Below are 27,973 nucleotides of genomic sequence, written 5' to 3'. Positions count from 1 at the left end.
GAATTCCTGAGGGCTGGAGACTTCTGGGTATCATGGTAAAAAATTTTCTATAGGCTTGGTAATTCAAACATGGAATCCCAGAATGTTAGAGCTGAGATGATCTTAGAAATATTAAAGTCCCATGATTCTCAAGTCAAGCAGCTTTAAAATAAAATGCAGATTTTCCAGTTTAATCCCCAGAAGTTAGGACCCCCTAGCCCTAAGGTGGAGGAACAACTGATACAGTCCAGATAATTTATTTTGCAAATGAAAAAACTGAAGTGCAGAGAGAGGCTAACTAGAGTCACACAGCAAGTTAATGGTTAAACTTAGGTTGATATGCATTTATTTTGACTTCTCCTGAATTCTTTTGCATTTATTTGGACAACAGAATTGATTACAATTTATGCATGAAGTCTTTTCCTAGGATTTGGAGATAAGATTTCTGAAACAGGATCCCTGCTCTTAAGGAGCTCCCAACCTAGTGAGAGGACATGGTATATGAAATAACAATTTCACTATGGTGTGGATAAATTCTGAACGAGGACTTACCGAACTCCTGTGTGAGTCACGCCCTATTCCTTGAGAGAGTGTGCAGGCTGCAAGACAGACTCAGTTCTGCCGGCAGGGAGCTTTGGTTCTAGTTAGGGGAGAAGTTTATAAAACAAGATATTTTCCAGACAGTAGTGTGTGCTAAGACAGAGTAATATAACATGAGTAATAAGAGAGATAGTTGCTGGCTGGTGCAGTGGTGAATAGAGAGGAGGAATGTCATTATGCGCATGGTCAGTGGTGGTCTCTCTGGGGATGAAACACAAGATAAATCATGAGAGAGCCATATCGAGTCATACGGGGTTTTGCATCTGATGCTTTGGAATGGACTTTTTATTTAGTGGGCAGTGGGGCTGGTGAGGTTATCAGCACAGAAATGACATCCTCAGGCTTGATTTTTAGGAAGATGCTTCCAGTGGCCGGAGATGGGGAGATTGTCCCTTCAGGGGCTTTGTGGGCAAAGAAAGGGTAAGCAGGGGGTGTGGGGAGGTAGACCACATCTGAAAGGCAGTTGCTTATCCTAGGTCCTTGTTCCTAGACCACAGTCTTGGAAAGAAGAGCTACCCATTGTCACCAATGGGGATAAGTGATGCAGTGACTCTGGTCCCCGTCCGTGGCACTCTAGGTCCTCCATCATCTCATGAAGCCCTTTCGTGGCTGAGCACACCCTCCTCTCAGCAGGTCAGCAGCCAAGTGGAAACGTCCTGTACTTCTGGCCCCACCTGGGTACCCCGGTCTGGAGAGACCTCGCAGAGTGTACGACTCTGTCCGCCTCCGTCCAAGACAATGACTCTGTGGTTTTGGGGGTTTGTCTTTTCCCGCCTCCTCAGAGAAGTTGGGCCACACACCCTCTTCTCACTCTCACTTGCATTTGGCCTGCTACCCTGCCAGCTCATTCCCCTTGATTCGCTTATGGAATCAAGGCAGCACAGGAGGAAACACCTCCCCGTCTTGTCTTCCATGTGCAGTGTAGCCTGGGGAGGGTGTGGCTCTTCCCCACTCCCTACCTTCCTTCCCGAATTGCTCGTCTCCATCACCTTAAACCCTCTGCACGTGCTGGTCTGATCTATCAGTGGCCAGACCTGATGGAAACTAAGTCCTTCTTGTGCCCGACTTCTCTGCTTAGTGTCAGGGTGGTCTCTCTGTTCTGTTTCTTCTCTTCCCTTTGGGTTTATCCTTTTGAATTTTCCCTTGGCCCTGACTCACCCTTGCGGGCTGGTGTTCCTCCGGGAAGTCTATCTGCTGCCTCCTCGCAGCCTCCTGACTTCTCTCGCTGGAACTCTCCCCTGTGGATCCCCAAAGGCACATCAAGCTCAATGTTTCTGTTAGAGAAACATACTTGTTGATCATTTATAAATATTAAAATTACTCCTTTCTGCATCTGAAGATGTTGGAGACACGGAGTGCTGTGTGTGTGTGTGTAAATGTTTGGAAATGAAGAATTTTATAAGTTGAGGACAGTATTTATTTATGGTAAAAGATGGAGGTTCCTGAAGAGAATGGTCCTGGGAAAGTCTGGGTGGAAGGAGTGGTTGCAGGAATGGCCAGTGAGCACAGGGGGCAGTGAAGAGAGGGATGTGCATGATGGTTAGATTGTGTGTGTGGGCGTTGAGAGAGAGAGAGACAGGCAGACAGAGACAGAGACAGAAGCAGAGGTTGAGAGAGAGAGAGGGAGAGATAGAGAGAGAGAGATTGATTTTTGTCAGCTGCCCAAGAAACAGAGATGTTCTGGGAAGAAGACTTTTAAGGAGAACGTTTAGAGGGACCATATGATAGTAAAATTTCTTTTTCTTTCTTTCTTTCTTTCTTTTGCTTTTTCTTTCTTTCTCTTTCTTTCTTTTTTCTTTCTTTCTTTCTTTTTTCTTTCTCTTTCTTCCCCTTCCTTTCTTTCCTTCTCCCTCCCTCCCTCCCTCTCTTTCTCTTTTTTCCTTGAACCACCATGAACACAGTCCAGGGTGACCTTCCCTCCCTTTTATACTTCAGAGAATTGGTAGAAACGCCATCCAGTGACAACTTTTCCTGTCTTATTTGGGGCACAAAGAGTAAAGCATCCTCTATTCTCTAACAGTTACTACAAGTTAGCAACGTGCAGACATTCTCAAGTTTACACACCAGCTACCGCACTGGTTTCCCTAATTGGGGAGAACCTGACATTTTCCTTCAACTTGGATGATCTTTTCAGGAAAACTTTCACTTAACTCTTTCCAAATTACCCATGAAAATATACGTACTAGGTCAGAAACTTAGGAAAAGAAAAAGGATTCCATAAAGAAATGGCATCAAAAGACCACACCGTACGGAGTGTAGGTACAAGCAGTACCGTGAGTCTGAGATGTCCTTCCTCCTTTAGTTGTGTAAGAAGTGACATATGCAGGACCTGCCACACGCTGTTGAAAATACCACTCTAGTGTGGGAATGTGAAGGCTTGCTGGGTAGGACCTGCCCTTTCAAAACTTCCTGTGTGACTTGCGTTTTGATCACTGGTTACCGATTTCTTCATTTCCCATTTCTTGATTTACAGAAATGAAGATGATTCTCAGGGTGGAGCCCTGAATTACAATGTCCTCCACTCTGGCAACAGAACAGATGTCCTGAAGCAATGACAAGACCCAGAGAGAACAATGCTTTACTTGAGCTGGGTATTTCTTTGGCTTATCGCAGGAGGGAAAATTAAAGGATTTAACACTTCAGGTAGGGGTTTTTCACTTTTCATGCTAACCTTATGAGTTTTATGGTCCAAGTTTAAAGTGACAGGTATTCTGGGATACATCGGCAGCATGGCATAATAATATAGAACATTTCCTTTCTACTTTTAAGATGGGGTAGGAGGAGAAATTATTGGGGTGAACAGCTTTCAGTTGATACCAAGCACATCCATGTGGAACCCAGTTACTATATCTGGGTGTTCAGTGGAAGCAGCTGAAGAGGAATTAAAGGTGGGTTGGCAGCTCTAACAGGAAACCTCCGTTGCTACGGGTGATACTGAAGACCAGTGGGAGGGAATTAGAACAGGAACTTCTCCCCACAGAATGGGAACCGTGAAGGAGAAAGACACCCAAGGGAGCTTAATCCCTTGTGAAACCAAGTACTCTTTGTAAATATGTTAGAATTCCTCTAATGTGTTTCTGTGCTCCTTTGTTTATTGTGGTTTTCAGATTGCTCCACTGGAAAGCTTCTTAGGACATACTCTGCCAGGTGTGGGGAGGAGTTTGTCTTATTTTGTGATTTTCCAGAGCCACAGAAATCCCATTTCTACCACAGAAGTCAACTCTCACCAACACAAAGCTCTGAACACCTGCCCTGCAGTGGTAGTAAGAACCTATCTGATGTCCAATGGTACCTACAACCTCCAAACAGAGATCCACTAGTAGAAATTACACAAAACTATCCTCACGTGATCCAGGACAAGAGCACCCTTCATTTCTTGACCACAGAGATGAATCATGCTGGGTCATACATCTGTAGACCTAGGATTAGGTAAGTCCCAAGTACATTTCTATCTGAAAACATTACCAAATCCTTTACTATCTGGATATAACATCTGTGTTCACAGGACCTTGTTAACTTTCCTAGGAGCCCCAAGGATGAGGCCTGTTGTGTCAAGATGATCTTAGAAGTTAAACCCAAGACAAATATGTCCTGTGGGAGCTCCATACCACATGAACAACTCCTTCTTCTTGGTAGCATGGACTCCATTTATTGCCCTGGTCTCAGCCACCAAAGTGATACACAAAGTCCAGAGGTGACCTGGTACCAGGTAAGAATGACTTCACTGAAACTGATGCCAGAGCTTAGTTGTTATGGTAGCATCTCCTTATGTAATTTATAGAAATGTGAGTCTGAACCTGAGCTCTAGAGCTTCCCAAAGACTGGCCTCACGCCTACAGAGAAGACCTGACTTTCTAAAGCAGTTTTCCCCTAGGTAGCCACAGAGTCCAATGTTCCAATTATTAGAACCATCCTTTTGATCAGTGTCAGTAAATTTTCTAAAATTCAAGTCCATTACATGTGAGGTTAAGATATAAACTTATGAACACCCACTCATTCAGAAGACCAGATTTGTTCAATTTTACTGCCTTTGGAAAGCAAAGGGCATTGCTAGGGTGAAAGGAACACCCAACAAGCATGTCTTGAAGGGTTTCTGAAAGAAGTAAGAGACTGGAATACTTTCCAAAGAGGACACCTCTGGGAAGACAGTTAAGGCAAGCACCTGGTGGCCTGGGTGACACGTGTATTGCACAGGTGAGTCAGTGGGGAGGGAGAGCAGTGCTAAGAGAAAAAGGGAACAGGAATCAGGAAAAGTCAAGTTTCAGAATGATTCTGAGTTATATACCACATGTGAGTAAACTTCATAACAAAAACATTTCCATTGTATTTTATAGTTTTTCTAAGTCCTAACAGATATATAAATGCCGCGTAAGCATCTCTTCCAAAGTCTGGGAATGTCAGTTGACCCAGGGTGGTGGAATCTGGGAACAGAATTTAAATCACCTCCTACATTTGTAATAATTGGCTTTTTAAATATTTATTTATTTATTTGGTAGTGTCGGGTCTTTGTTGCGGCAGGTGGGCTCCTTAGGCAGGCTCACGGGCTCCTCAGTTGTGGCTCACCCCCTCCTTAGTTGTGGCATGTGAACTCTTAGTTGCGACATGCATGTGGGATCTAGTTCCTGGACCAGGGATTGAACCCAGGCCCACTGTATTGGGAGCATGGAGTCTTAACCACTGCGCCACCAGGGAAGTCCTATGATAATTGTTTGAAGTTCAATACTTTGCTTTAAGAAATCATGCAAAATTTTAAATTTGACTTCCAAAGATATCTGTTTGTTAATATAAAAATATCATTTTAAATTGTCCCTGATCAAAGTCCAGAAAGTGGCCCATGTTTATCTGTCGGCTTTTTGTACCCCCAAACTTAGCAATCAGAGTCTCCTGGAGGTAAAATTACCATTGGGTGAGACAATATTTCCTCACTTGATTCTCTTGAGATTCAGTGACAACTGGTGTTATTATGTCCCTCCTAGAAAGAACTGTACAGGGAGGGTGAGTGTGTGCTTAAGGTCTCAATTTTATATTTTAAAATGACACAGAAAATGTGCTGCCCTCAATAAAATCCTAACTTAAGAAGCACCTCACTAATTAGAGAAGTGAAATCAAAACTACCATGAGGTCCCACCTCACACTGGTCAGAATGGCCGTCATCAAAACGTCTACAAATAGCAAATGCTGGAGAGGTGTGGAGAAAAGGGAACCCTCCACCCTGTGGATGGGAATGTAAATTGGTGCAGCCACTATGGAGAGCAGTATGGAGGTTCCTTAAAAAACTAAAAATAGAGTTGCCATGTGATCCAGCCATCCCACTCTTGGGAAAGTTGGAAAAACCTCTAATTTGAAAAGACACATGCGCCCCAATGTTCATTGCAGCACTATTTACAATAGCCAGGATATGGGAGCAGCCTAAATGCCCATCAACAGATGAATGGATAAAGAAGGTGTGGTACATATACACACAATGGAATATTACTGAGCCATAAAAAGAATGAAATCATGCCATTTGCAGCAACATGGATGGACCTAGAGATTACCACACTAAGTGAAGTAAGTCAGACAAAGACAAATACCATAGGATATCACTTATATGTGGAAGCTAAAATATGACAAAAATGAACTTATTTACAAAAAAGAAACAGACTCGCAGACATAGAAAACAAACTTATGACTACCAAAGGGGAAAAGAGGGGAGGGATAAATTAGGAGTTTGGGATTAGCAGATACACACTACTATATATAAAATAGATGAACGGCAAGGTCCTACTGTATAGCATAGGGAACTCTATTCAATATCCTGTAATAAACTATGATGGAAAAGAATATGAAAAAGGACATATATATATGTAACGTGAATCATTGTGCTGTATAGTAGAAATGAACACAACATAGTAAGTCAACATACTTCAATTAAAAGAAAAGAAACACGTTAATTTCATAACCTCTAAAATGAGGTTGGTAAGAATAGCCGATGGCTCTGTTCATTATTTTCAGTTTACTCTTAAGAACAAAACTTCCCATGGTTCAAAAGTATTTGTAATCTGGGATGACAGATGCCTTCCTACGTCAAGGTAGGCTGTTCCCAAACCAGGCTTGCCCCGTTATTTAAAATGAAAATGCATTTGAATTTTCAACGATGGTATCCCTGAAATGAAAGCTATTTTCACTTTCTGGTAAAGCAGAAGCCACACGGTAGTTGCCAGCTTTCTGCATATGCTGCTCTTAGGAACGATACCCCCATGTTCTATGACATTCACAAAAGGAAGCTTTATTTCTCTTCTCTGGGGCCTCGACTGCAAGTGTCAGGATGTGTTTAATGGTGACTAGGCATCTGTCTTAAAAGTAGGCAAAGCATAGCTGTTGTTAAAATTGTATCTTCTGACGGAGATTTGGACAGGTCATTATTTAGGTTATGTTTCATGGATTGCATGAAATTCATGAGTTGCACGTGTGTGGACATGTGCTTACACACACACATGCACACACACACAGACAGTATCCTGGAAAGTCACAGACCTCATGGAAGTATCACTACAAGTGATGCCATAGGCAGGAAATAATACCCAATGTTCCTTTTCTTCATGCTAAACCACAGATACTCAGGTGAAGGGTGGCTCACACTTAAGAGTATCTCAAAACCGACAACACTAACACTGGCTGAGAGGATGAAAACACGGTGGCACTGAATTCACATGAAACTGCCAACCAGGGATGAACCTGCCGGTTGTATAGAACAACCACGCGAAATAAATCCATGTGCTGTAGTCTCTGGGGGGGGTTCCAAAATATTTTTAATAGACACCTCAAAAAATTTAGACTTGGAGATTCGTAACTGAAATATTGAACGATGAAGAAGTCAGCATAAAGGGAATTATCTGTTTTTCATTCTAATACTATTTTCCTAATTCATAAAAATATAATGGGAATTCCCTGGTGGTCCGGTGGTTAGGACTCTGTGCTTCCACTGCAGGGGGCCCGGGTTCGATCCCTGGTCGGGGAACTAAGATCTCGCAGCGCAGCCAAAAATAAGTTAATTAATTAATTAATTACAATAAAAATATAATGAAAAATAGCTTTAGCGTAAGCAGACTTCGTCTTAGATGATATTACATTAATGGGAGGGCGTTTTCGGTTCTTTAGCTAAATGAATCTTTGACACCAGGCAGAATTCTAACATAGGGCAGTGGGAGAGGCTCTTCTGCAAGGGTCTGGGGCACCGAGACATGGGGGCCTGTGACATGGCTGTGACGTCCTGGCGGTAAGACTGTGCCTGAGTGACTTTTCCATTGGTGGTTTAAGTCAACCTCATTCACATGCCACTGTGCTGACATGGCTGCTGGGTCATCTCTGAACCCTGAGTTCTATGGAATTTTCGCACGTAGACCTGCCACTTCTCATTTCCTTTGGCCTCGTTCTCCTTGTCCCTGGCACCTGGTGGCATCCCGCGAGCCCAGGGACGTGGAGAGCTGGTAAGTATGGTGAGACTTGCCAGACCAAAGGTTGATGCAATTCCTGCTGGGAAGAGGTAAAAGTCATTTAGATTCGATGTTTGGAAGCTGTTTCCAAGGTCCATACATTGGCCCATTCGATTGTTCTCACTGTGAAATTTCAGAATCCTGGGCAACTTCCTACGGTGTGTACAATGCTACAATCCGCAGGCTGTCACATGTGTCAGTCCTCTCTGGGACTCACTGATGCTCTTTATACAGGATCACACTGACTGATGCTCCTGCTGCTGTATTTTGCTCTTGACCGTTTCCCATCTGAGCAAAACAAAGAATTTCCTGTGTGGCCTCATTAGCACGTCTCTCTCCTACTAGGATCATTTGTGATTATGTTATTAGATCAGCTTCCCATCATTCTTGACACAAATTTCTTGCCCCTTATCTCTTCGATGTTTTGTTTGAGTTCCATCCCATAAAGTCTTGATGATACACACTAAGCCATACTTATCTTTTTATTAAAAAAAGTCAGGCCCACTTTGTAATCACTCATCCTCCCTATGGCCCAGCTGCAGCCTGGTTCCAACTCTGCATCCCCTCCTCTGCATTCATTTCTCATGTGATTTACGACACACCTCCACGCCAGTTTCTGTTCTCTGTATGTTATTACCATGTTCTCTAGAAATTTCATCTCTGAATTTTACCCCGTGCCCTGAAGCTTCCTTTTAAACTGTTCTTGATAGATGTCTAACCTTGTCAGTCCCACCTCTTGGCCTTGTTTTACTTCCTACCTGCAGCGGCCCAGCTCTGACCAGTTCTGACCCTCTTCTCAGCTCCTTGACAACCTACTGGAAATTCTTTCTTGGGCCACAGGAACCACACCAGAGACTTGGGGGAGGGGAATTTCTGCTTCTACGAGTCATCAAGCAAAGGGGAAGGGAAATTCCTCAATCAGAACATGAAACTCAGAATCAGAAGAACGTAGATACATTCTCAGGCCTCTCACGAGCTATATGGTATAGAACAAAACACAAACTTCAGAACCTCGGTTTTCTCATCTATAAAATGGAAGACATAGAATCTGTGCAAGTCAGAGAATCCTTCTTTTTTTTTTTTAATTTGTTTTAAAGGGCAGTTATTTCCTTCTGCCTCATTTATCTATTTATTTGTTTTTATTTTTGCTGTGCTGGGTCTTTGTTTCTCTGCGAGGGCTTTCTCCAGTTGCGGCGAGCGGGGGCCACTCTTCATCGCGGTGCACGGGCCTCTCACTGTCCCGACCTCTCTTGTTGCGGAGCATAGGCTCCAGACGCGCAGGCTCAGTAGTTGTGGCTCACAGGCCCAGTTGCTCAGCGGCATGGGGGATCCTCCCAGACCAGGACTCGAACCCGCGTCCCCTGCATTAGCAGGCAGATTCTCAACCACTGCGCCACCAGGGAAGCCCCGCAGAGAATCCTTTGAATGTTCATACGAGATACACATGAGAAATAACTTTGTAGTCTACATAGGTAATGAGTTCTTACTATTGATATTTTGTTATTTTTGTTGTTTATCTCTTTTCTTTTGACTGCAGTGGTGAAAGATATATTGCTAGGACTCTTAGTAGGAAATTGGAAAGCCAGGTGCTGTACAGAGGTTAGAGGATTAATGATTATAAGATTAATGATACACTGATACCCCATCATTCAATAAATACTACTGTGCCCCTACCACTTCCTAGCCCCTAAAGATACAAGGGTGATTATGATAGTCTTTGCTTAAATTTACAAGAGTTTCCACAGTCAAAAAAGAGCTGCCAGTCATTTTTCTAAAAATGTCCGATCATCTGACTCTTATACTTCCAAACCTTTCTTCCAACTGACTTGCATTTATTCACCCCTTATTCACAAAGACCTTGTTCTTGCTGGCCTGCTTGCTGTATCCTGGAGACACAAAGATCAAACACATCTACTTGCATCAGCCCTTCCACCTTGGCCTTGTTTCCTACATGCAGGCTTTGCTTCAGGTGTTCCTAAAATGTCAATTGCGTTCTTCTTTCTTTTTTCTTTTTCAAATTCTTTTCCCATGTAGTTGCCACATAATAGTCAGCAGAGGTCGCTGTGCTATGCAGTAGGTCCTTGTTGGCATTGACTGATTCCTGCATACCCTTCAAGTCTCGGATTACACTGGGGGGAGAGTCCCTACTTTTCCTATGAGGCAGAGCCACCTGAGTGTGCTATACTCTGGCTTACTGCTCAGACGCGCATCCTTAGGCTGAGAGCTCGCTCAGAGGAGGGATCTGTGTTTATTCCTCCCAGTGTGTCCAGGACCAGCTAAATGTCTTGGCACAAAGGCTGCCCTCGACAACTCACAGGAGGAGACACCCAAATGCATCATTACTATAAAAGGGCTATCGTGGGCTTCCCTGGTGGCGCAGTGGTTGAGAGTCCGCCTGCCGATGCAGGGGACATGGGTTCGTGCCCCGGTCCGGGAGGATCCCACGTGCCGTAAGCGGCTGGGTCCATGAGCCATGGCCGCTGAGCCTGCGCGTCCGGAGCCTGTGCTCCGCAACGGGAGAGGCCACAACAATGAGAGGCCCGCGTACCTCAAAAAAAAAAAAAAAAAAGGCTACCGTGATGATGGAGCAGAGGTCACTGAGCCTGCTCGGGGAGACTTGATAACTTCTCTCCGTGAGAGCCACCCCTTCAGTTGGATTTGAAAAATGAGCAACAGCCTTCCCAGTGGGGAAAGGTGGTGGGAGACATGCTGATTAAGAAAGAACGTGGTTATGTAGGGAATGACAGATGGGTAGAGGGGCAGAAGCAGGAAATGAGTCGGGGAAGGAATGCCAAGATCAGGCTGTGAAGAATTTTAACCTTTACCCTCAAGGCAAAGGAGTGTCAATGAGAGATTCTAAGTAGGAGAGAGAAATGTTCATAATTGAATTTTAGTTCTCGCTCAACTTTGAGTCCACTAGGAGTTAAATAATTGTTCCTGAATCCCAGTCCTTCTTTGTCAAAGTTAGATACATCTGTTTAGTTACTTACTTAATGTTTTCAATTTAACATTTTTTCTTTTATTCGAGTGAAATTTATTTAAAGAAGAAACTTTATGTAAGCCCAATACACAGAAAATCTATATCAATTTCCAGAAATATAAATACACGTGTTTTTAAAAAATTCATTTAGGTATCGACCACTTAGACCACTATGACTTTTCTAGAGTCTAGGGGCCTGAATCTCGCTTTGGGCTTTACCAGGTGAAACAGCTCTTGCTGGGCTGTCTTCATCTCCACATGTAATTGTCTTTGAAAATGCTTCTCGTTTCAAGTAAGAATCTTACAGATATAGTTTTGAGCAGAATCTTTTATACCTTGGGGGTGTTATGTTCTGCAATGTCCTTATATCAGACTGACCTTCCCCCTTCCTTGGTTCAAATTTGTGAAGTTTCGCTATAGGTGAGCTTAATATTAATAGTAATTCTCTGGTTACATTATTTAATTTTCTTGTCTCTTGGATTAGAATGGAAAACTACTCTCTGAAAAAAGGAGCAACCCTATTAAAGTGGATGACGTTTACGACCATCACCAGGGCACATACGTGTGTGATCACACTCAATCAGATAATTCAAGTTCATGGACAGTCAGAGCTGTTGTTCGAGTGAAAACCATCGGTAAGTGAGGTTTGTGGTTTCAGTATTTGAGATTTCAACCCCAATTACCCAGTTAAAGTTATCTTCTTTGGCTTAGTGATATTTTTCCTTTTTCTGCGGTGAGGAAGGAGACACTCATAGCCTACAGTCACGTAAAGCCTGGAATGTTGGTGAACATCAATTTCCCATTCACCTAGATTCCATCCTCCAAGGAAGGCCTAGTTCTGGGTCATATTCAAGTTGTCACAGGTTGGGTTTTCTACGCATGGATTCTGGTTTGTTTTGTGATAAATTAAAAAACAATATCAAAGGCTCATGTAAAGAAATAAACAAGATTAAAGATTTTACATATAAGAGATAATAAATTAAAAAACAATGTTAAATATTTCACACCCAGAAATAAGTAACACTCGTGTACCTATCACGAGCTTTAATAATGGTTTTTCCATCTCACGGTTTCTTTGTCGAAACAAAACAATACAGACACAACTTGAGGCCTTCCCACTTCCTCTCTTTGCAGATGTAGCCCACTCTTAGCTTATAATCCTTTCCATTTATGTTTTATGCTTTTTCTACATATGTAATGTATCCATTAATAAAACAGAATATTGTTTTATGTTATAAAATGTGTTTTGTGTTATAAACACATGGTATTGTTCATAGACATTGTTTTGCTAATTTATACCCGCATCAGCAATGAACAGATTCCCATTATTCCCAAGTCATATTTGGTGGTTTCAGACTTTGGTGTCAAGTGGACCCTCTTTTTTTCAGACCAATTTACGTTTCCCTGACTACGAATGAAGTTGAATGTCTTGCCATTTGCTTACTGGCCCGTTGAGCTTATTCTTCTGTGACTTGTCTGTTTTTGGCCCAGGCTTTCCCTTGGGTCATTCTTATTAGATTTACAAGTGTAAAGCATGGCTAAACTGTATGATGTAATCAATTTAAGCATGGCCTCTATCAAAACATAACGGTACAGAATGGTTGACTCTGCTCTTAGTAAATATAGTAATCAGTTTTACTTCCTCTTCTTTCATTGCAAGATACAAACCACATGGGGCATCTGAGACCAAGTCAAACTCCCCGGCTTACTTCCGGGCCCTGGCACTCTGCAATACGTTAGACCTCATCAATTTACATTTATATGAGATTGTTGCTTGGACGAGGGGTTAGAAGGCAAATACCCAACTTGGACCACTTGCCCCTCCAGGCCTGGTTGCTCTCTCCCTCGGGCATGATAACTTGCCCATCAAACTTTCAGGGGCAGAATCTGCTTTTCTCTCTCCCAGAGGATGCTTTGCAACCTCTGTCACATCTTTTTAAGTCTTCTCTGTCGTCATTCCTGTCTTCCTCATTTACTCATTCGTTCTTTCATGTATTCATTCTTACACCAGTATTTGTGGAACATGTGATATGTGTCAGGCACTGGGCTTGGTGCTAAGGTTGTAAGAATGAGCACCTGGACACTTTCTCTGGCCTCCCAGAACTTACCGTCTCGTGGGGCAGACAAAGAAGAAACAGGCTACTACAGTTCGGTGTGATGAGTGGAGAGAAAGGGAAGCAGCGGGGCATGTGGGGGACACACAAACCCAGACCTGGGTACCCCGAGGCTGGGTGAGAACTGAGGGGTGAAGACAAACTAGCCCAGTGAAGGTGGAAAAGATGCCGTTCCAGGCAGAGGGAGCAGCGTAGTTAACATCCAGGAGCTGAGAGACAGCATGGTGCTTTCCAGGGAGAAAGAGAAGGTCAGTTGAGGGTATCTGGAAGCAGAACAGACGTCACACTGTTCTAGTAAGTTTGGACTTTATCCAAGGAAAAATGGGGAGCCATTGAGGGTTCTACGTGGGAGAGTGTCATGAATAGATCTGGATTTGAGATAGATCACTCTTGTTATGTAGAACATGGGTTTGGGGGTGGGGCGACGAGGGAGACAGAGAGAAGAATTAGGAGGCTGCTGTGGGTCAAGCAGGCAACTGCTGATGGTGGCCTGAACTAGGAGTGGCAGTAGGAATGGAGAGAAGAGAGAAAACTCCAGAAATACTTAGGAAGTTACACATGAAACGCTTTGGGAATTGGGAGTGAAAAGAGGGAAAAGGAGGGGTCCAGTATGAGAGCCAGGTTTTACGCTGGGCAACGAGGTGGACTTTCTATAACATATTGAGAGAAGATGGGATGGGATGGGATGGGATGGGATGGGGTTGGATGGGATGGGATGGGTAGGGGTGGGATGGGATACATAAGGGTGGGAAGGGATTGGATGGGAAGTGGTGGAATAGGATGAGATGGGATGGAAGTGGAAGGGGTAGGATGGGATGGGATGGAAGTGGAAGGGGTAGGACGGGATACATAAGGGTGGGAAGGGATTGGATGGGAAGTGGTGGAATAGGATGGGATGGGATGGAAGTGGAAGGGGTAGGATGGGATGGGATGGAAGTGGAAGGGGTAGGACGGGATACATAAGGGTGGGATGGGATTGGATGGGAAGTGGTGGAATAGGATGGGATGGGATGGAAGTGGAAGGGGTAGGACGGGATACATAAGGGCTGGTGTAAGGCACGGGTGGGGGGGGCCGCAGATTTGAATCATGTTCTAAAAAGATGTCTCTGGTCACTCTTTGAGTAGACTTAGCAGAGGTGATTAGGAATGGCTTTACATGTGTGTCAACAGAACATGTTGATGGAGTTTATGTGCAAGATGAAAGAGGGAAATCAATGCCGGATTACTTTTCTGGCATGATGAGTTGGTAAACAGTGGCACCATGTAATGAGACAGAAAAAATACTGAAAGAGAGGCAGGTCTGAGGAAGAAATTCAGTGTTAAGCTTGAAAGGACTTTGATTCATCAAGTCACCATGACAAGTGGGTATTTGGATAAACCAGTCTGGGATACAGGCTACTACATTGGGAGATGTGAATGTGAGGGTGGCCGCCGGCACGATATCTAAAGCCGAGGGAGAATGGGGTCACGTGGGGATGGAGTATAGAGAGGAGAGAGCCTAGAACATCCAGCACTGGGAGGCACGGGGGCGGAGAAGCATCCCCACAGGAGATGGAGAAGCAGTGTAAGAACAGAGAGTAGCTATCCCAGGGCTCAGCGATAAAGTGTCCCAAGAAAGAGGGAGTGACGCATGGCCTCATATGGTGAAGCCTGGAAACTGCTCCTTGGATTTGGGAAGAGGGAGGTCATTATTTACATCAGCAAGTGGGTATCAGTGGCAAGGTGGGGAGGGAGCAGTAAAGGAAGTGAAATTGATGATGTAGGCGAGAGAGCATTTTGAGGGCCAAGAACTTTCATAGGGAAGAGAGGCCTGGAGCGTGAGCTGCCCCACAAGGAGAGTAGGTGGAATGAAGACCACAAGGAGAGACCGGGGAGACGTGATACTCACAAGAAGCGCGGAGGAGGAGAAGCCCATAGCGCTCAGGGGAGTGAGTGGAGAGGGGGGAGGCGAGCCTCAGAGCACAGAAACGTGCACCCCGAAGAGGAGAGGAGAGCATGCCCAGCAGCACCCAATGCTACTGAGAGGGAAAGCAGACTAAAAACTCAGCCGTGGGCTTCCCTGGTGGCGCAGTGGTTGAGGGTCCGCCTGCCGATGCAGGGGACGCGGATTCGTGCCCCGGTCCGGGAGGATCCCACATGCCGCGGAGCGGCTGGGCCTGTGAGCCATGGCCGCTGAGCCTGCGCGTCCGGAGCCTGTGCTCCGCAACGGGAGGGGCCACAGCGGTGAGAGGCCCGCGTACCAAAAAAAAAAAAAAAAAAAAAAAACTCAGCCGTGCCCAGTGGATTTAGGTGCAAGGAGGTGACTGGTGACTTTGGCCAAAGCGGTTTCAGTGGAGTGATGGGGGCAGAAATCAGACTTCACGGGAGGGGAAGGGAGGGAGGAAACGAGCACACAGCGCTCTTTCAACAACTTGGCTGGGAAGGGAGGAGAATGAGTGGGGCAGGGGTATAAGGTGAAGGGTTTTTTCCTCTTTTTTTTAAGATGGAGAGACTGAGAGTGGATAAATGCTGATGGGAAGGAGAGAGAGACAGAGTCAAAGATACAGGAGGAAGCTAATGTAATTGAGGGAAGGAGGTCCCTGAGAATTAAGAGAGAACAATTCCAGAAGAGAGGTGACGAAGTTTCCTTTCTTAGGAGATGGGACATCTTCAGGAGGGAGTTTGACAGTGGAGGCATATGTGAAAGTTTGTGGCAGGAAGCTGAGGGATAAAATGATTCATGAAGGGCTGAGCTCACCTTTATTTTCAAACAAACCATGAACTTGAGGATGGAGGGAGGGGTGGGCTCCAATCTGGCTAACCTGTGCATTCTCTCAGGTTCGTCCTCCTTCCTGTGGGATTACTCAGCCGGATGCACCAGAAAACAATCTTGGAGGAGAAGATGGGGTGGGGTTTCACATCTGCAATGGGCCCGCGGGGCTGGCCTGGAAGGAGGGTCCCCCTGGGCGGGTATGGATTTATCAAGGACTCAGGTTTCGCTAGCACCTGCAACCTGATGTCACAGTCATTTCTGGAGGCGTGATTTTCACATGGAGACTTGAGTCTCTAGCCTTGTACATTATGGATGAAATTTGAAAAGGAAGTTCCAAAACATTTAGATCAGAGTGTGACCGTGCGTTCAAATCTTCAGGAAGCAGGCCTTCGGATTTCCCAGTGCAAATGATAATTTTTATTTTCATCTTTTAGTGAAGAACACGAATCTCAAACCAGATATTCTGGATCCCATCAAGGACACCCTGGAAGTAGAACTTGGTAAGGTGGGTGGTGTCATCACCCTTGAATGACACTTTGCTTCTGGGAGCAGGTCTAAGTGTGTTACAGTGAAGAGCGTCGGGATTTCAAATTAAACAGAATTGGGGGTGAATCTAGCCTCGGCCACTGACTCGGTCTGTGATCTTATACAGCTATTTAATCTTCTGAAGCCTCAGGTTATAAATCTGTAACTAGACAAAATAGAACTGACCTCACAAGGTGGCACTGAGAAATAAGGGATGATGTATTGATATATTAGGTGACTTGTATGTGAGGCATGATCAATAGATTTTTTGTTTTTTTTAAGCTTCTTCCTTACTCCACCCAGGAACAGTGGGTTACACAGATTGGTTAGGTTCATTGATTAAATCTATAAATTTAATCAGTTAACCAACTTAGGTAGCCTTAACCCTTACGAATACAGCGTTTGGTCTAGCCTTTAAGATAAATTGTAGGAGAATACTACAACCCTTGCTCAAATAAGCTGTATTCCAAATTAGTGTCTTCTTTGGGGTAGAGGGGGAAAGTGACTTCCTGTGGTCCCCTTTGATTTTGTCAGCTTCAGTAACATCTACATGTTCCCACATAGCCAAATAGGAACTGTTCTCTTCAAAACCAAGTGCTGGTTGTTTCAATAAAGTAAGTGTTCTTTTAAGTGCTAATAAGATATTTATCGTTGTAGAAAGAAAGGTAAAAGTAGATATTATGGTAAAAGGCCACTGGGTGGCGGTTTCCTTTAAATGCTACTAAGATGTTTATCATTATAGAAAGAAATGTAAAAATAGATATTATTAAATCACCACTAGGTGGCGGTAGCGGTGTACCCTGATTATGAAATAGAAATAACAGTACGGGCAAAATCACAAGAATGAAAGGAAGGAGGAAAGAAGCAGGGAAAACATTAATTAATTCAAAAATAGCCAAGTTACACAAGGTACCAATGAATTTTAAAGTATTACTGTGGGGAAAGCATTATAAAGGTGCAAAGGTCAGTTTTCAAATGGAGTCCCTAAACATTTCACGGTTAAAATATTGAGTTTGAGGCAGAGCATATCTGGATACCCCTTACAGAGAAAATGGGCAGAAGGAGGGTAGCGTAGTTACATGCATGTCAGTCCACAGTGTAACGTTCAAAATACTCAGCTGAATATCTAAATACTCTCTGCTTTAAACTACATGCCCCCCAAACCTCAGGATTTCGTTTAATATGCAAATGCTAGTTAGTATTTCTGTACTGGCACCCTTGTACTACTTCAACAGCAGCGTCGGAAGACAGAGCTGGTCCCTGAAACTGCTCATTTTCCTGGCGTTTATCCTTAAACCACATCAGAACCCGTAGTGCTGTGACCATGCCCATCTTCGTTTGCAGAAATGTAGTCAGAGGTTTGAGATCTAAGAGCTGCCCAGTAGAGACAAACATCCCTGGTTTTACCTGTTTCCGAATGAGAGACAGGTGGACGTTTTTGGCTTTGTCTGGTACACCTGTTTTACCTGCGAACCTGACCGCCTCAGGGAACAGTTTCCAGATGGTGTCTTCCTCCCGCACGGGACAAAGTGTTCTCACGGGCTTCCTTCCTGTGTTCTGTGGCCCTTTTTCCAGGAAAGCCTTTAACTCTTAACTGCACGGCCCGATTTGGCTTCGAAATAAACTTTAAGCCTGTGATACGATGGTACGTCAAAGATTCTGACCAGGAGTGGGAAGTCCCAACACCTGAGGGGAGAAGGTAAGAAGGAAATGAGCGAACTTATTCTTTGCAACTCACACTAAAAGCGTTCACCTTTAGAACCCCCTGAAATGTACACACAGAGCTGAACAAACAGATGGAGTTGGTGTGGCCACTAGCGCCAGCTAGTCGTGCAAAGTATAGAGATGCAAGGCGTGAGTTAATTTTAAGCTTGGGGGCCACGTGCAGTTTCACAGAGGGCCATAGAATGCAATATTTCCGTTGTGTTTTTTTTTATTGTTATTTTTTATTGTATTTTTTATTTTTGGCCGCACAGCTTGTGGGATCTTACTTCCCCGAACAGGGATTGAGCCCAGGTCTTAGGTAGTGAAAGTGCTGAGTCTTAACCACTGGACCACCGGGACATTCCCCCCACCTTTTTCTAAAATAATCTTTTTATTTTATTTTTTACATTTTTTATCAGCTGTTTTAAAGTTCAATTTGTAGTAACAATTTGATGTGGCTACTTTGCCCACCAAACCAACCAGCAGACGCAACAACCCATGCTGCTTGACTAGACTTAGCCTATGGAACAAACGGGAAAGGGTTCTGCACCCTAGCCAGCCATTCTCCATTGCCCCCTGTGCCGTCCATCCAGAGTGGGCCGAGTCAGGGCCCCAGTGTTGGCGTCCTTAACGGTCCGGAGCGTATGCAGAGAAAATGGCACAATAATAAGCGATCTGACCGAAAATATGAGAAATGAGGAATAGTTGATGCAATCCAACCTGGAGAAGGAGACCCAGAGGTGAGATCGCTGTCTTTTTTTGGGTTTTTTTAGGCATATCTACAGCAGCTTCATTTACAATAGTCAAAAATTAAAACACGGTTACATTCATTCATACAGTGGATTATTATTCAACAATAAAAAGAACAAACTGACTAGAGAAGGAAAAACTAATCTAAGGTGAAAAAAATCAGAACTGTTATTCCTTCTGGTAGGCTAGACGTTGGCTGGAAAGGGATACAAGAGAACTTTCTGGGAAGTTGGAAATGTTCTATACCCTAATAACCATTTGTCAAAAGTATACAGCTAGGGACTTCCCTGGTGGCCCAGTGGTTAAGACTCCGCCTTCCACTGCAGGGGCACAGGCTCTATCCCTGGTCGGGGAACTAAGATCCCTCATGCCATGCATGAGGGAAAAAAAAAAGTATACACCTAGACTGTGCACTTCAAGGTAGGTAAATATTACCAAAAAGAACCATATAATGACAATGGAGTAGGTGTAGGGAATTAGTGAAGGCTTAAATAATACCAAAATGGCTGAGGTATAACTGAGGTATAACTGATAACTGAGGTATCATTTTATTGTTGTCTGCATATGTTAAACTATAACTTTTAAAGAAATTAAAGAAAGAAGAGATAGTCTTACATTTGCCCAGACATTTGCCAACTACAGTCACCCTCGTTCTTTCCCGAAGATCTGATGACTGTTGTAATGTGGGATCTCTGTCTTGAAGTACTTGGAAGCTATTAAGTTGTATGAGAAACTGGACTTAGTTTGCAACCCAGATTAGTGGGAAGAATTTACTGGGAAGACAGTTTGGCTCAATGGAAAGTAAAACTCTAGACAGTTGCAGCTAGAGTCCCTCATTCTCCCAACATCTGTTCCAAAGTAATAGCCTCTGTATTAAGCACTTCCTCCTGGGTTTTAAAACATTTCAACAGACTAATGTAATATCACTTTGAAGAGTATACATCATTTAAAAAATAAAGGATGGGTTTTGGTAACAGTAATCAAATTGAGAAAGAACTTCTAAGACAAGGGAACTCATTGGGTCCCATATTAAGGTGATACTGCATCAGACTTGAAGGTAGTCAAGCATGGTAAAGGGAGAATGCACTGACTATATGCTCTCGGGTTTGAATCTCTGTTTCCCACCTATTTAGCAATGTGAACCTTAACCTCTGCGAGCCTCCACCATGCCATCTGTCATCTATGGATACCAAGCTTCACCCCTGTAAGGAGCAAATACGGTAGAGGTGATATGCTTAACACAGCCTCTGGCAGGCAGGAAGCGTCCAGTGAATAAGAGTGGGTATTGTAGGCCCCACACCAAACAGCCTAAAACATCATCCGCAGAGACTATGTTCTTTAGTGTGAAGACAAACTGCAGACGGGCAACTTTAGAGAATCCAGACTGTGAATCAGTGCCGAGATTCACACTTCCTGGACAGGGCGGAATGACACAGGCCCAGGAATCACGCTGCCACTTCCCAGCGGTGTGACCTTGGATTGTCACCCAACTTCTTGCCTGTTCTGAGCGGCTCAAGTCAGGATGATCACACCATTACCCGGTGGGGATCCTGTGAGGACGGAGGAGATTTGATCCTCTCCTCCACGTTTACGCTTGGGGGACCAGAGGACCGTCTGATACACACAGCCCTCAGTAGAAGCTAGTCATCTCTAACATTATTCTTAAATTGTTATGTCTATTCTGAAGGGGAATTCTCAGAGTAAGGAAGATCAGATGAGCCTCGCAAGTAATTATAGTCTAGCGTAAATGCTTAGAATGATGCTTAGCTGATTCAATCACTTAATAAAAAACGAGCCACCTCTGAGCATCCTCTGTCTTTCTGGCATCTCCTTGTACTGTCTGATCCCACAGCTCTTCTGAAAGCCAAACGGTTATCTACTTACACGTGTTCCAAAAACTGCAAATGGGTGTCCATCTGTGTTACTAAAGGGGTGTGGTATTTTCCCTCCTTTCCTAGTGTTAAATCCACCTTAAAGAATGAAGTCATCGAGCGTGTTGTCTTCCTGAAAGAAGTTACTCAGAGCGATCTTCACAGGAAGTTCATTTGCTTTGCCCAGAACTCCATTGGGAACACTACCCAGTCCATCCAACTGAAAGAAAAGAAGGGAGGTGAGCCTGAAGGTGGCTGCAGGATGCATGCCCCTGCTTTCACCCGGGAGGAGAGGAACTTTCCCAAGGAAGTAGCCACAGTGATGGTAGCCACTAACATGCTCTAGATGCCAGACAGCATTCTAAGTCAGTAATGTGCTTGTGCTGATTCATTCAGTACCTTGACCGAGGCCACACAACTAGTAAGTTTCACATTGGTGATCCAGAGCTGGTCCTCTTACGAATGTTCTGCATATGGGAGCTGTGTTTGTTCATTCATTCATTCACTCCTTAGTTCATTCACTTACTCATTCATTCATCCTACAAAGACCTACAGAGCATGCCCTGTGTGGCAGGTATCGTACTAGGACCTAGCTCCCTTTCCTATTTTCCTCCCCTGGCTTCCAAATCCAGAGAATGTGATGGTCTGGTGTCGGAGAGTAAAGGAGAAAAAGAGGGGAGAAAGAGTATTCTTGTTCAGTTTAGGAGTGATATGTGTACATCACAGATCATAGCCTCTTAAAGCTAGAGAGGAAATTCCTGGTAAGGAATAACTCTTAAATTTCTTTAAGAAGATGCTCAGAGATGGAGGTGATATCATTCATTCAGTTAGTAGAGATGAGAGAACAAGCAGGTTCTGAATGCTTGTGAGGCTTAAATAAGACACATTTGGTGGGTGCTCCGTAGAGGTGGGTCAAAGGTGCCACGTGTTAGGTACGGTGGAGGTGAGAAAGCCAGTCAGATGTGGCTCTGGGCTTCAGGGAGTTTAGACTGTAGTAGGGTCGATAACGCGTGACAATAGTTTACAGTATGCAATAAGAGGGACAGAAATGGGTTGTGTGGAAGCTTATAGGAGAAAACGATTTAAAAAACGAGTTTTTATCAGTTTCCCAGCCACCCCAATCAGAAACGACCCATTACCCTGGGTTTTCTTGAGTTCATTTTATGGTAATTCCCTCAAGATGTGATTTAAGATGTGTCCAGATTCAAGAGAAATGTTTCCAGTAGATTTTGATAAAAAATAATAGGGCTGGAAAAGGTGCTGGGCTGGCCTGAATGTGGCCTTATAGGGGAGGCGGGTGTTGGAGGGGACGCGGCCCCTGTACCTGCTCACGGCCGCCGCGTCTCCGCAGTGGTGTTCCTCTACATCCTCCTTGGCACCGTCATGGCCCTGGCAGGTGTGCTGACCACAGGTGCGCTCTTCTACATGTACTGGATTGAAATAGTGCTGCTGTACCGAACCTACCAAAACAAGGATGAGACCCTCGGGGGTAAGATGACCCAACTCGCCTCGGAACTGACTTAGAGGGAGGGGCTTGAGAAATGGATGTTCCACGATGGAGAAGGTCATGACCCTCGGGCTCTGAAACCCTCCTGCAGGTCTGGCGTCTTCACACCTGGGAAGGGCTGGGAGCCCAGGGGAGAAACAAATTCTCTTCATCCCAGTTACTAGGAATCTTGCCAACGATGTTATTGTAGGGCACATTGGACTTGAAAATAACTCTCCACTCACCAACCTGAAGCAAGATGGCAGATGACTTACCATCTCCATGCCTCACTTTTCTCTTCTGTAAAGTAGGGTTGTAATCACAATCACAATGAATGCAATGTGGGCTCTTTGAGTTAAGACATATTGAGCATTTAGAACAGCATGTAGCACATGGTAAGCACTCAGTGATGCCGGCTCCAGCTCTCATTACCTCTTGAGGACTGAGTGCATGCCAGGCTTATGTATCAGCTGCTGGAATCGTCACCGAAATCCTACACGCCAGGCAGAGGCGTGAAGTCTGTGCCCCCAGTGGAACTGCTAGGGGATGTTAGAGGTTGGGATGGACCCCAGGCAGTTAGGTTTAGAGCCCCATTAGCTATTGCCTCAGTTAACTTCTTCTGTAAAGTGAGGGGCTTGGGGATGTGGAAACGTCCCTAAAAGAGGGACGTTCTGGAAAATACTAGCAGTGGCACTCTCCACGAAGTATGTCAGTTTTCCCATGAGACAGGTTAATAGTGTTTATTAACATTTGCTTCTTTCGACTAGAAGAGCTGCTGGTGTGTTTTTCTAGTCCCGGAAGGCTCAAAGGTTAGAACGTTGGCAGTTTTAGTGAATGAGTCTATTGCTTGGAAAGGGCAGAATCCCTTCTGCTGGATTCCAGGGACAATTAAATACTTCCCTAATTGGGATGCCCCTTTACACGCACACCAGTGGTTTCCCCACACTAGGAACTCAGTGAAGAGCTGTCAGATCACTGGGAAAAGGGGCAGCACAGAAATGCAGCAGTCACACTTTTCTTTAGACCAATGATTGAGAATACACACTAGAAGTCCTCAAGCCAAGAGGATTTTGAGGTTATATTTTAAATAGCTTTTTAGAATTGAGCAAATTATCTAATCACTGTCTTCATTGTTCTCCTAGACAACTTCATACTTCTTTGACTCAAATGCTATTTTTCCTAAGATTCTAGACCTTGTACAGAAGACTCAATCTACTGTGAAACATCGTAATTTTTGGAGGAATGTTTTTTACCCTAATTTATTTTTTAATTGAAGTATAGTTGATTTACAATGTTGTGTTGGTTTCAGGTGTACAGCAAAGTGATTCAGTTTTATATATAAAACTGGATTCTTTTCCGTTATAAATTATTACAGAATATTGAGTAGAGGTCCCTGTGCTATACAGTAGGCCCTTGTTGGTTGTCTGTTTTATATATAGCCGTGTGTATATGTTAATCCCAAACTGTGAAGTACTTTAAATGTGTCCGCTCTTGTTTGCACAGGCAACGTTTTAGCAATCTGACAGGGAGGCAGAACCCAGTTTTCAAGCACAGAGATTCATTACACTCTGTGGTCAATCTAATGTTTTTCAGCAAAAAGACTGTTTCCTGGGACTATCCCAAAATTTAGAGAGACATAGGATGTCAGAATTGTGGGGATCGTCTAATTCTCCCACTCGCTAATATTATTACAAAAGAAATTTAACGTTTTCCGGTTATAGAAAAATCCCAGTTTGCTGGAGTGTCACAGGGATGTGGAAAAAATCAGGGTGACTACGGTGTGTCACACAGGAACTGCACGGCATGTACCTGCTGGCCGCGCCCCCTGAGCCGCCGCCTCCCCACCTGGGCAATGAGAAGTATCTTAGATGCACCTCCAGGACCTCGCTCTTTGGCATCCTCCTCTCTTGACGCCGGACCACCTCTGTTTCCCTCTTGCTTTTCTGTTTCTGACACTTCTGTTGGCTAACGCCTCGTAGGTCCATGTCGAGCAAACTGCAAAACTGCATCAGTAACAGCGCTGCTGTTTGCTCCTTTGTAATAATACTGTTTGTCGGGCACTGTGCAAAGTGCTGGAAGATGAGCCAGCTGTGTGCAGAGCTCGTGGGTTAACTTTTGAGATTTTCTATGGCTTCCAGTTGGTTCTTTAGCACATCCCAGAGTCTATGTGCATTTATAATAGTTGAGTCAACAGAGGCATATGAGACCTTAAAAATACCCTAAAACAAGTTCCAAAATATAGTTTTCCATCTAAAAGGGAAAGGAATGCATATTATCTTGTGCCTGCCATAAGTCAGTCACCGAATCCTTCATATACATTATCCCAGGCAGCCCTGACAGAAGCAAGACGGGGAGTTATGACTATCTCATTTTACATATGGGGATTCAAACAGATACGTGTGCTGTCAGCTCGCTAATGCACTGGGTCTCTGCAGGGCTTTGCTCACCGGGTATTATCACGCTTTGGTGGAGCAGACTCCACTTTGATGTGTGACTAATGAGACAGCAACGCTGCAGATGCAAAAAAAGCTCCGAGGAACTCCTGAGAACATGTGATTTAATCAGAGAAGGCCCCAGCTGTTTGATCTGACGTCAGTGAAGGTGCAGGAGGGCCTCATCGATTAGAATCTGAGTCTGGGTGGATAATCAATACCCCTCAGCAGTGTGATTCTGAAATGAACACAGATGCTGCTTTTCATTTAATAAATCCATGCAGTAAGGATCCCAAATCTTAATTCTTATCCATGTACCATATGGTTCGAGCGTATGTAGGTATGCCACGAGAGTAAAAAATAGGTCAATGGCTTGCATTCTTTTTTTTTTTTTTTTGCGGTACGCGGGCCTCTCACTGCTGTGGCCTCTCCCGTTGCGGAGCACAGGCTCCGGACGCGCAGGCTCAGCGGCCGTGGCTCACGGGCCCAGCCGCTCCGCGGCATGTGGGATCTTCCCGGACCGGGGCACGAACCCACGTCCCCTGCATCGGCAGGCAGACTCTCCACCACTGCGCCCCCAGGGAAGCCCCGTGTGGCTTGCATTCTTTATTGTGCTTCTTCCTCAGATAAAAAGGAGTTCGATGCTTTCATATCCTATGGGAAATGGAGCTCTCTTGAGAGTGAGGCCACTTCATCTCTGAGTGAGGAAAACTTGGCTCTGAGTCTATTCCCTGAAGTTTTGGAAAACAAATATGGATACACCTTGTGTTTGCTTGAAAGAGACGTGGCCCCAGGAGGAGGTAAGTCCTGCACGCCAACAGAAAACGTAGCACAAGAAGGAGAGTTACGTGCAAGCACTCTCTACGTTGTCTTGTCATTCTTTCTGCTGGGCTATTTATCTTCTGGAAGGTTTCATGAGCTTAGAACTTCTGGGGCAACAACACAGAAAAATGTGTGTTGCAGAGACACGCTCCATCATCAAAAAAATCCATCTTCAATGGATATACGTATATGTCTAACTGCACCACTTTGCTATACACCTGAAACTAACACAACACTGTAAATCAACTATACCCCAATATAAAATTAAAATTTAAAAATAAACAAAATTGCCACAGGAGGAAAATAATCCATCTTCAGGAAAAAAACATTTTTGGAGCGCAGGGAGCCTTCCAGAATGAAGATCTCTTTTCTGGCTCCTCAACAGGAAGTTATCTCTTGTCCTCCCAAACGGGTGGTCCCCCTGCTTTCTGGGACTGTGCCTGACACAGACTCAGGACTGGGTCCAGCAGACTCCCCAGGCCCGGGCCCAGTCCTGGGCACGATCAGATGTGCAGACCTCATCCTGTCCCGCTGACCTCCTCTGCCTGAGATGCGCAACCCAGGAGCCTGGGACATTCCATGCCCCTCTCTTATCCCAGCCAACCTTGTTCCAACGAGCTTTGCTCCTAGAGGAATTGGCAATTTGAGGAGACAGAACACAGGGAGGAATGTGAAACTGACAGTCACTAGACACTGGAACATATCTTCAACTGTCCACAGAGTTGATTTAGCAGAAGTGATAAAGAAAACCAGACTTCCTTTCCTCTTTGCCTCAGAGTGCCCATTGCAAGGAACCCGCTGGGTGGATCTGGGAGATTCAGGGTTATTGTGACTCAGGGTTTAACAATAACAGTGTCATGTATACACTGATGTGTATAAAATTGATGACTAATAAGAACCTGCTGTATAAAAAAACAAACAAAAAACAACTAATACTAAACTTTCTTTGGGTTATTTGTATGGAAATATGCTAATATAAATGTTTCAGACATTACATGAGATTCCTAAAACTCTTATATGTTCTGGTATAATGTAATAGGTCATAATTCTAGTTATTACTTTAAAATGTATCACTCAGAAATAACTACATTTCCTTGTCAATTGCATTATTATGAACTTTTATCAAATCTTTAACCGTGGTCATTAAAAAAAAAGACAATAACAATGTCGAATAATTAAATCTTTTATTTCCAGTGTATGCAGAAGACATTGTGAGCATTATTAAGAAAAGTAGAAGAGGAATATTTATCTTGAGCCCCAGCTACGTCAGCGGACCCAGTGTCTTTGAACTACAAGCAGCAGTGAACATTGCCTTGGAGGATCAAACACTGAAACTGATTTTAATTAAGTTCTCTTCCTTCCAAGAGCCGGAGTCTCTACCTCATCTAGTGAAAAAAGCTCTCAGGGTTTTGCCCACTGTCACCTGGAGAGGCTTCAAATCAGTTCCTCCCAATTCCAGATTCTGGACCCAAATACGCTACCACATGCCTGTGAAAAGCTCTAAAGGATTCACGTGGAATCATCTCAGAATTATCCCAAGGATTTTTTCTCTAGAAAAGACTCAGTAAAACAGAAACCGCTGGGAGGCACTCCCAGCCTAAAGGACGGTGAAATGGGCCCTGAGCTGCCTCCTCCTACACCCCTCCCGTCCTGTCCCTGGTGAGTAGAGAGAGACCCTGATGGACAGAGCACACAGCGTGGATCAGGCTGATATAGAATGGGAAGCGTTCTGCCAGCCCTGAGCGAGTGTGGCAGGCACTGGAATGACATGAAAACTATTGTGGGAGCCTCAGATTTCCTGGGCTAGACAGAAGGAGAGCGAATTCAGCCCACACGGCCCCTAAGATTTTCCTAGTGGTCTCAGCGGAATCAGCAGATACAGCCACTTGGCTTCGTGGCTATGGACTTGTCATGTTTTCTGTGTATTGTTCACATCACTTTATAGATCTTTGCAGTCAAATAAATATTATTTTATTAGAAACAAGTGATTTAAACTTTGCCTAAACCGTCTCTGTGAAGAAGACAATTCTTATTCCGTGTTCACCCATTCACTGGAGCACAGAAAGCAAGTCGGAGAGGCAGAGACCAGGGGCCGAGGAGCAGCCAGGGCCATGGTTCCTCTCTACTGTGTCCTTGTGAGAGCTAGAAGGAAGAGCTCCTTCCTCGGGGCCCGTGTAGCCCTGAGCCAGGACACAGGGCTTGGGGAGAAGAGTGGGGCTAAGTTCAGCTCATCCTTGTTGCCTTGGCCTTTGCGCAGGGCATGAAATACACAACCATACTCTGGGCCATAGGAAGGAGGAACCAATGAGGCCAAAATGATTTGGAGGAGACAAGGAACAGACCAGCAGTTATGTGCAAAGTAGAAAGGCAGAAGCCAGGACAAGAGTCTGGAAAATAAATGTCTACACTGGTTAAAGGACAGCAAGACTGGGGCTTGCCTCTCGAGGCTGGTGGCCCCCATGTGCTTCCTGACTATCTGGTCT

The 27,973-nt window shown here is 44.5% G+C and overlaps 1 protein-coding gene across 2 annotated transcripts; it reads left to right on the top strand.

The window, feature by feature from the left end:
- Positions 1-1,097: 1,097 nt before the first annotated feature.
- IL18RAP (interleukin 18 receptor accessory protein) lies at positions 1,098-27,484 on the top strand. Of its 2 annotated transcripts, XM_030838701.3 has the most exons (11): positions 1,098-1,212; positions 3,053-3,222; positions 3,687-4,008; positions 4,105-4,288; positions 11,519-11,669; positions 16,335-16,400; positions 18,001-18,124; positions 20,838-20,989; positions 22,102-22,239; positions 25,295-25,468; positions 26,685-27,484. In XM_030838701.3, the coding sequence occupies exons 2-11, from the start codon at positions 3,153-3,155 to the stop codon at positions 27,056-27,058; spliced, it is 1,755 nt and encodes a 584-aa protein (XP_030694561.2). In that variant the 5' UTR covers positions 1,098-1,212; positions 3,053-3,152; the 3' UTR covers positions 27,059-27,484. The 2 variants fall into 2 exon arrangements, with proteins under 2 accessions (XP_030694561.2, XP_069902968.1); XM_070046867.1 differs by lacking the exon at positions 22,102-22,239.
- Positions 27,485-27,973: the final 489 nt, after the last annotated feature.

Source organism: Globicephala melas, chromosome 12 (genome assembly GCF_963455315.2).
Source record: "Globicephala melas chromosome 12, mGloMel1.2, whole genome shotgun sequence".
In the NCBI taxonomy this organism is placed as follows: Eukaryota; Metazoa; Chordata; class Mammalia; order Artiodactyla; family Delphinidae; genus Globicephala; species Globicephala melas.
The sequence above is the reverse complement of the archived record's forward strand: the minus strand, read 5'-3'. Positions and strand labels throughout refer to the sequence as shown.

What these genes read in the sequence shown, in the direction of transcription:
- IL18RAP (XM_030838701.3), top strand. Translation starts at nt 3,153, where the DNA reads ATGCTTTACTTGAGCTGGGTATTTCTTTGGCTTATCGCAGGAGGGAAA. An exon ending in TAAAGGATTTAACACTTCAG is followed by an intron (nt 3,223 to 3,686) that starts GTAGGGGTTTTT and finishes TGTGGTTTTCAG; the next exon opens with ATTGCTCCACTGGAAAGCTT. An exon ending in CACCCTGGAAGTAGAACTTG is followed by an intron (nt 16,401 to 18,000) that starts GTAAGGTGGGTG and finishes CCCTTTTTCCAG; the next exon opens with GAAAGCCTTTAACTCTTAAC.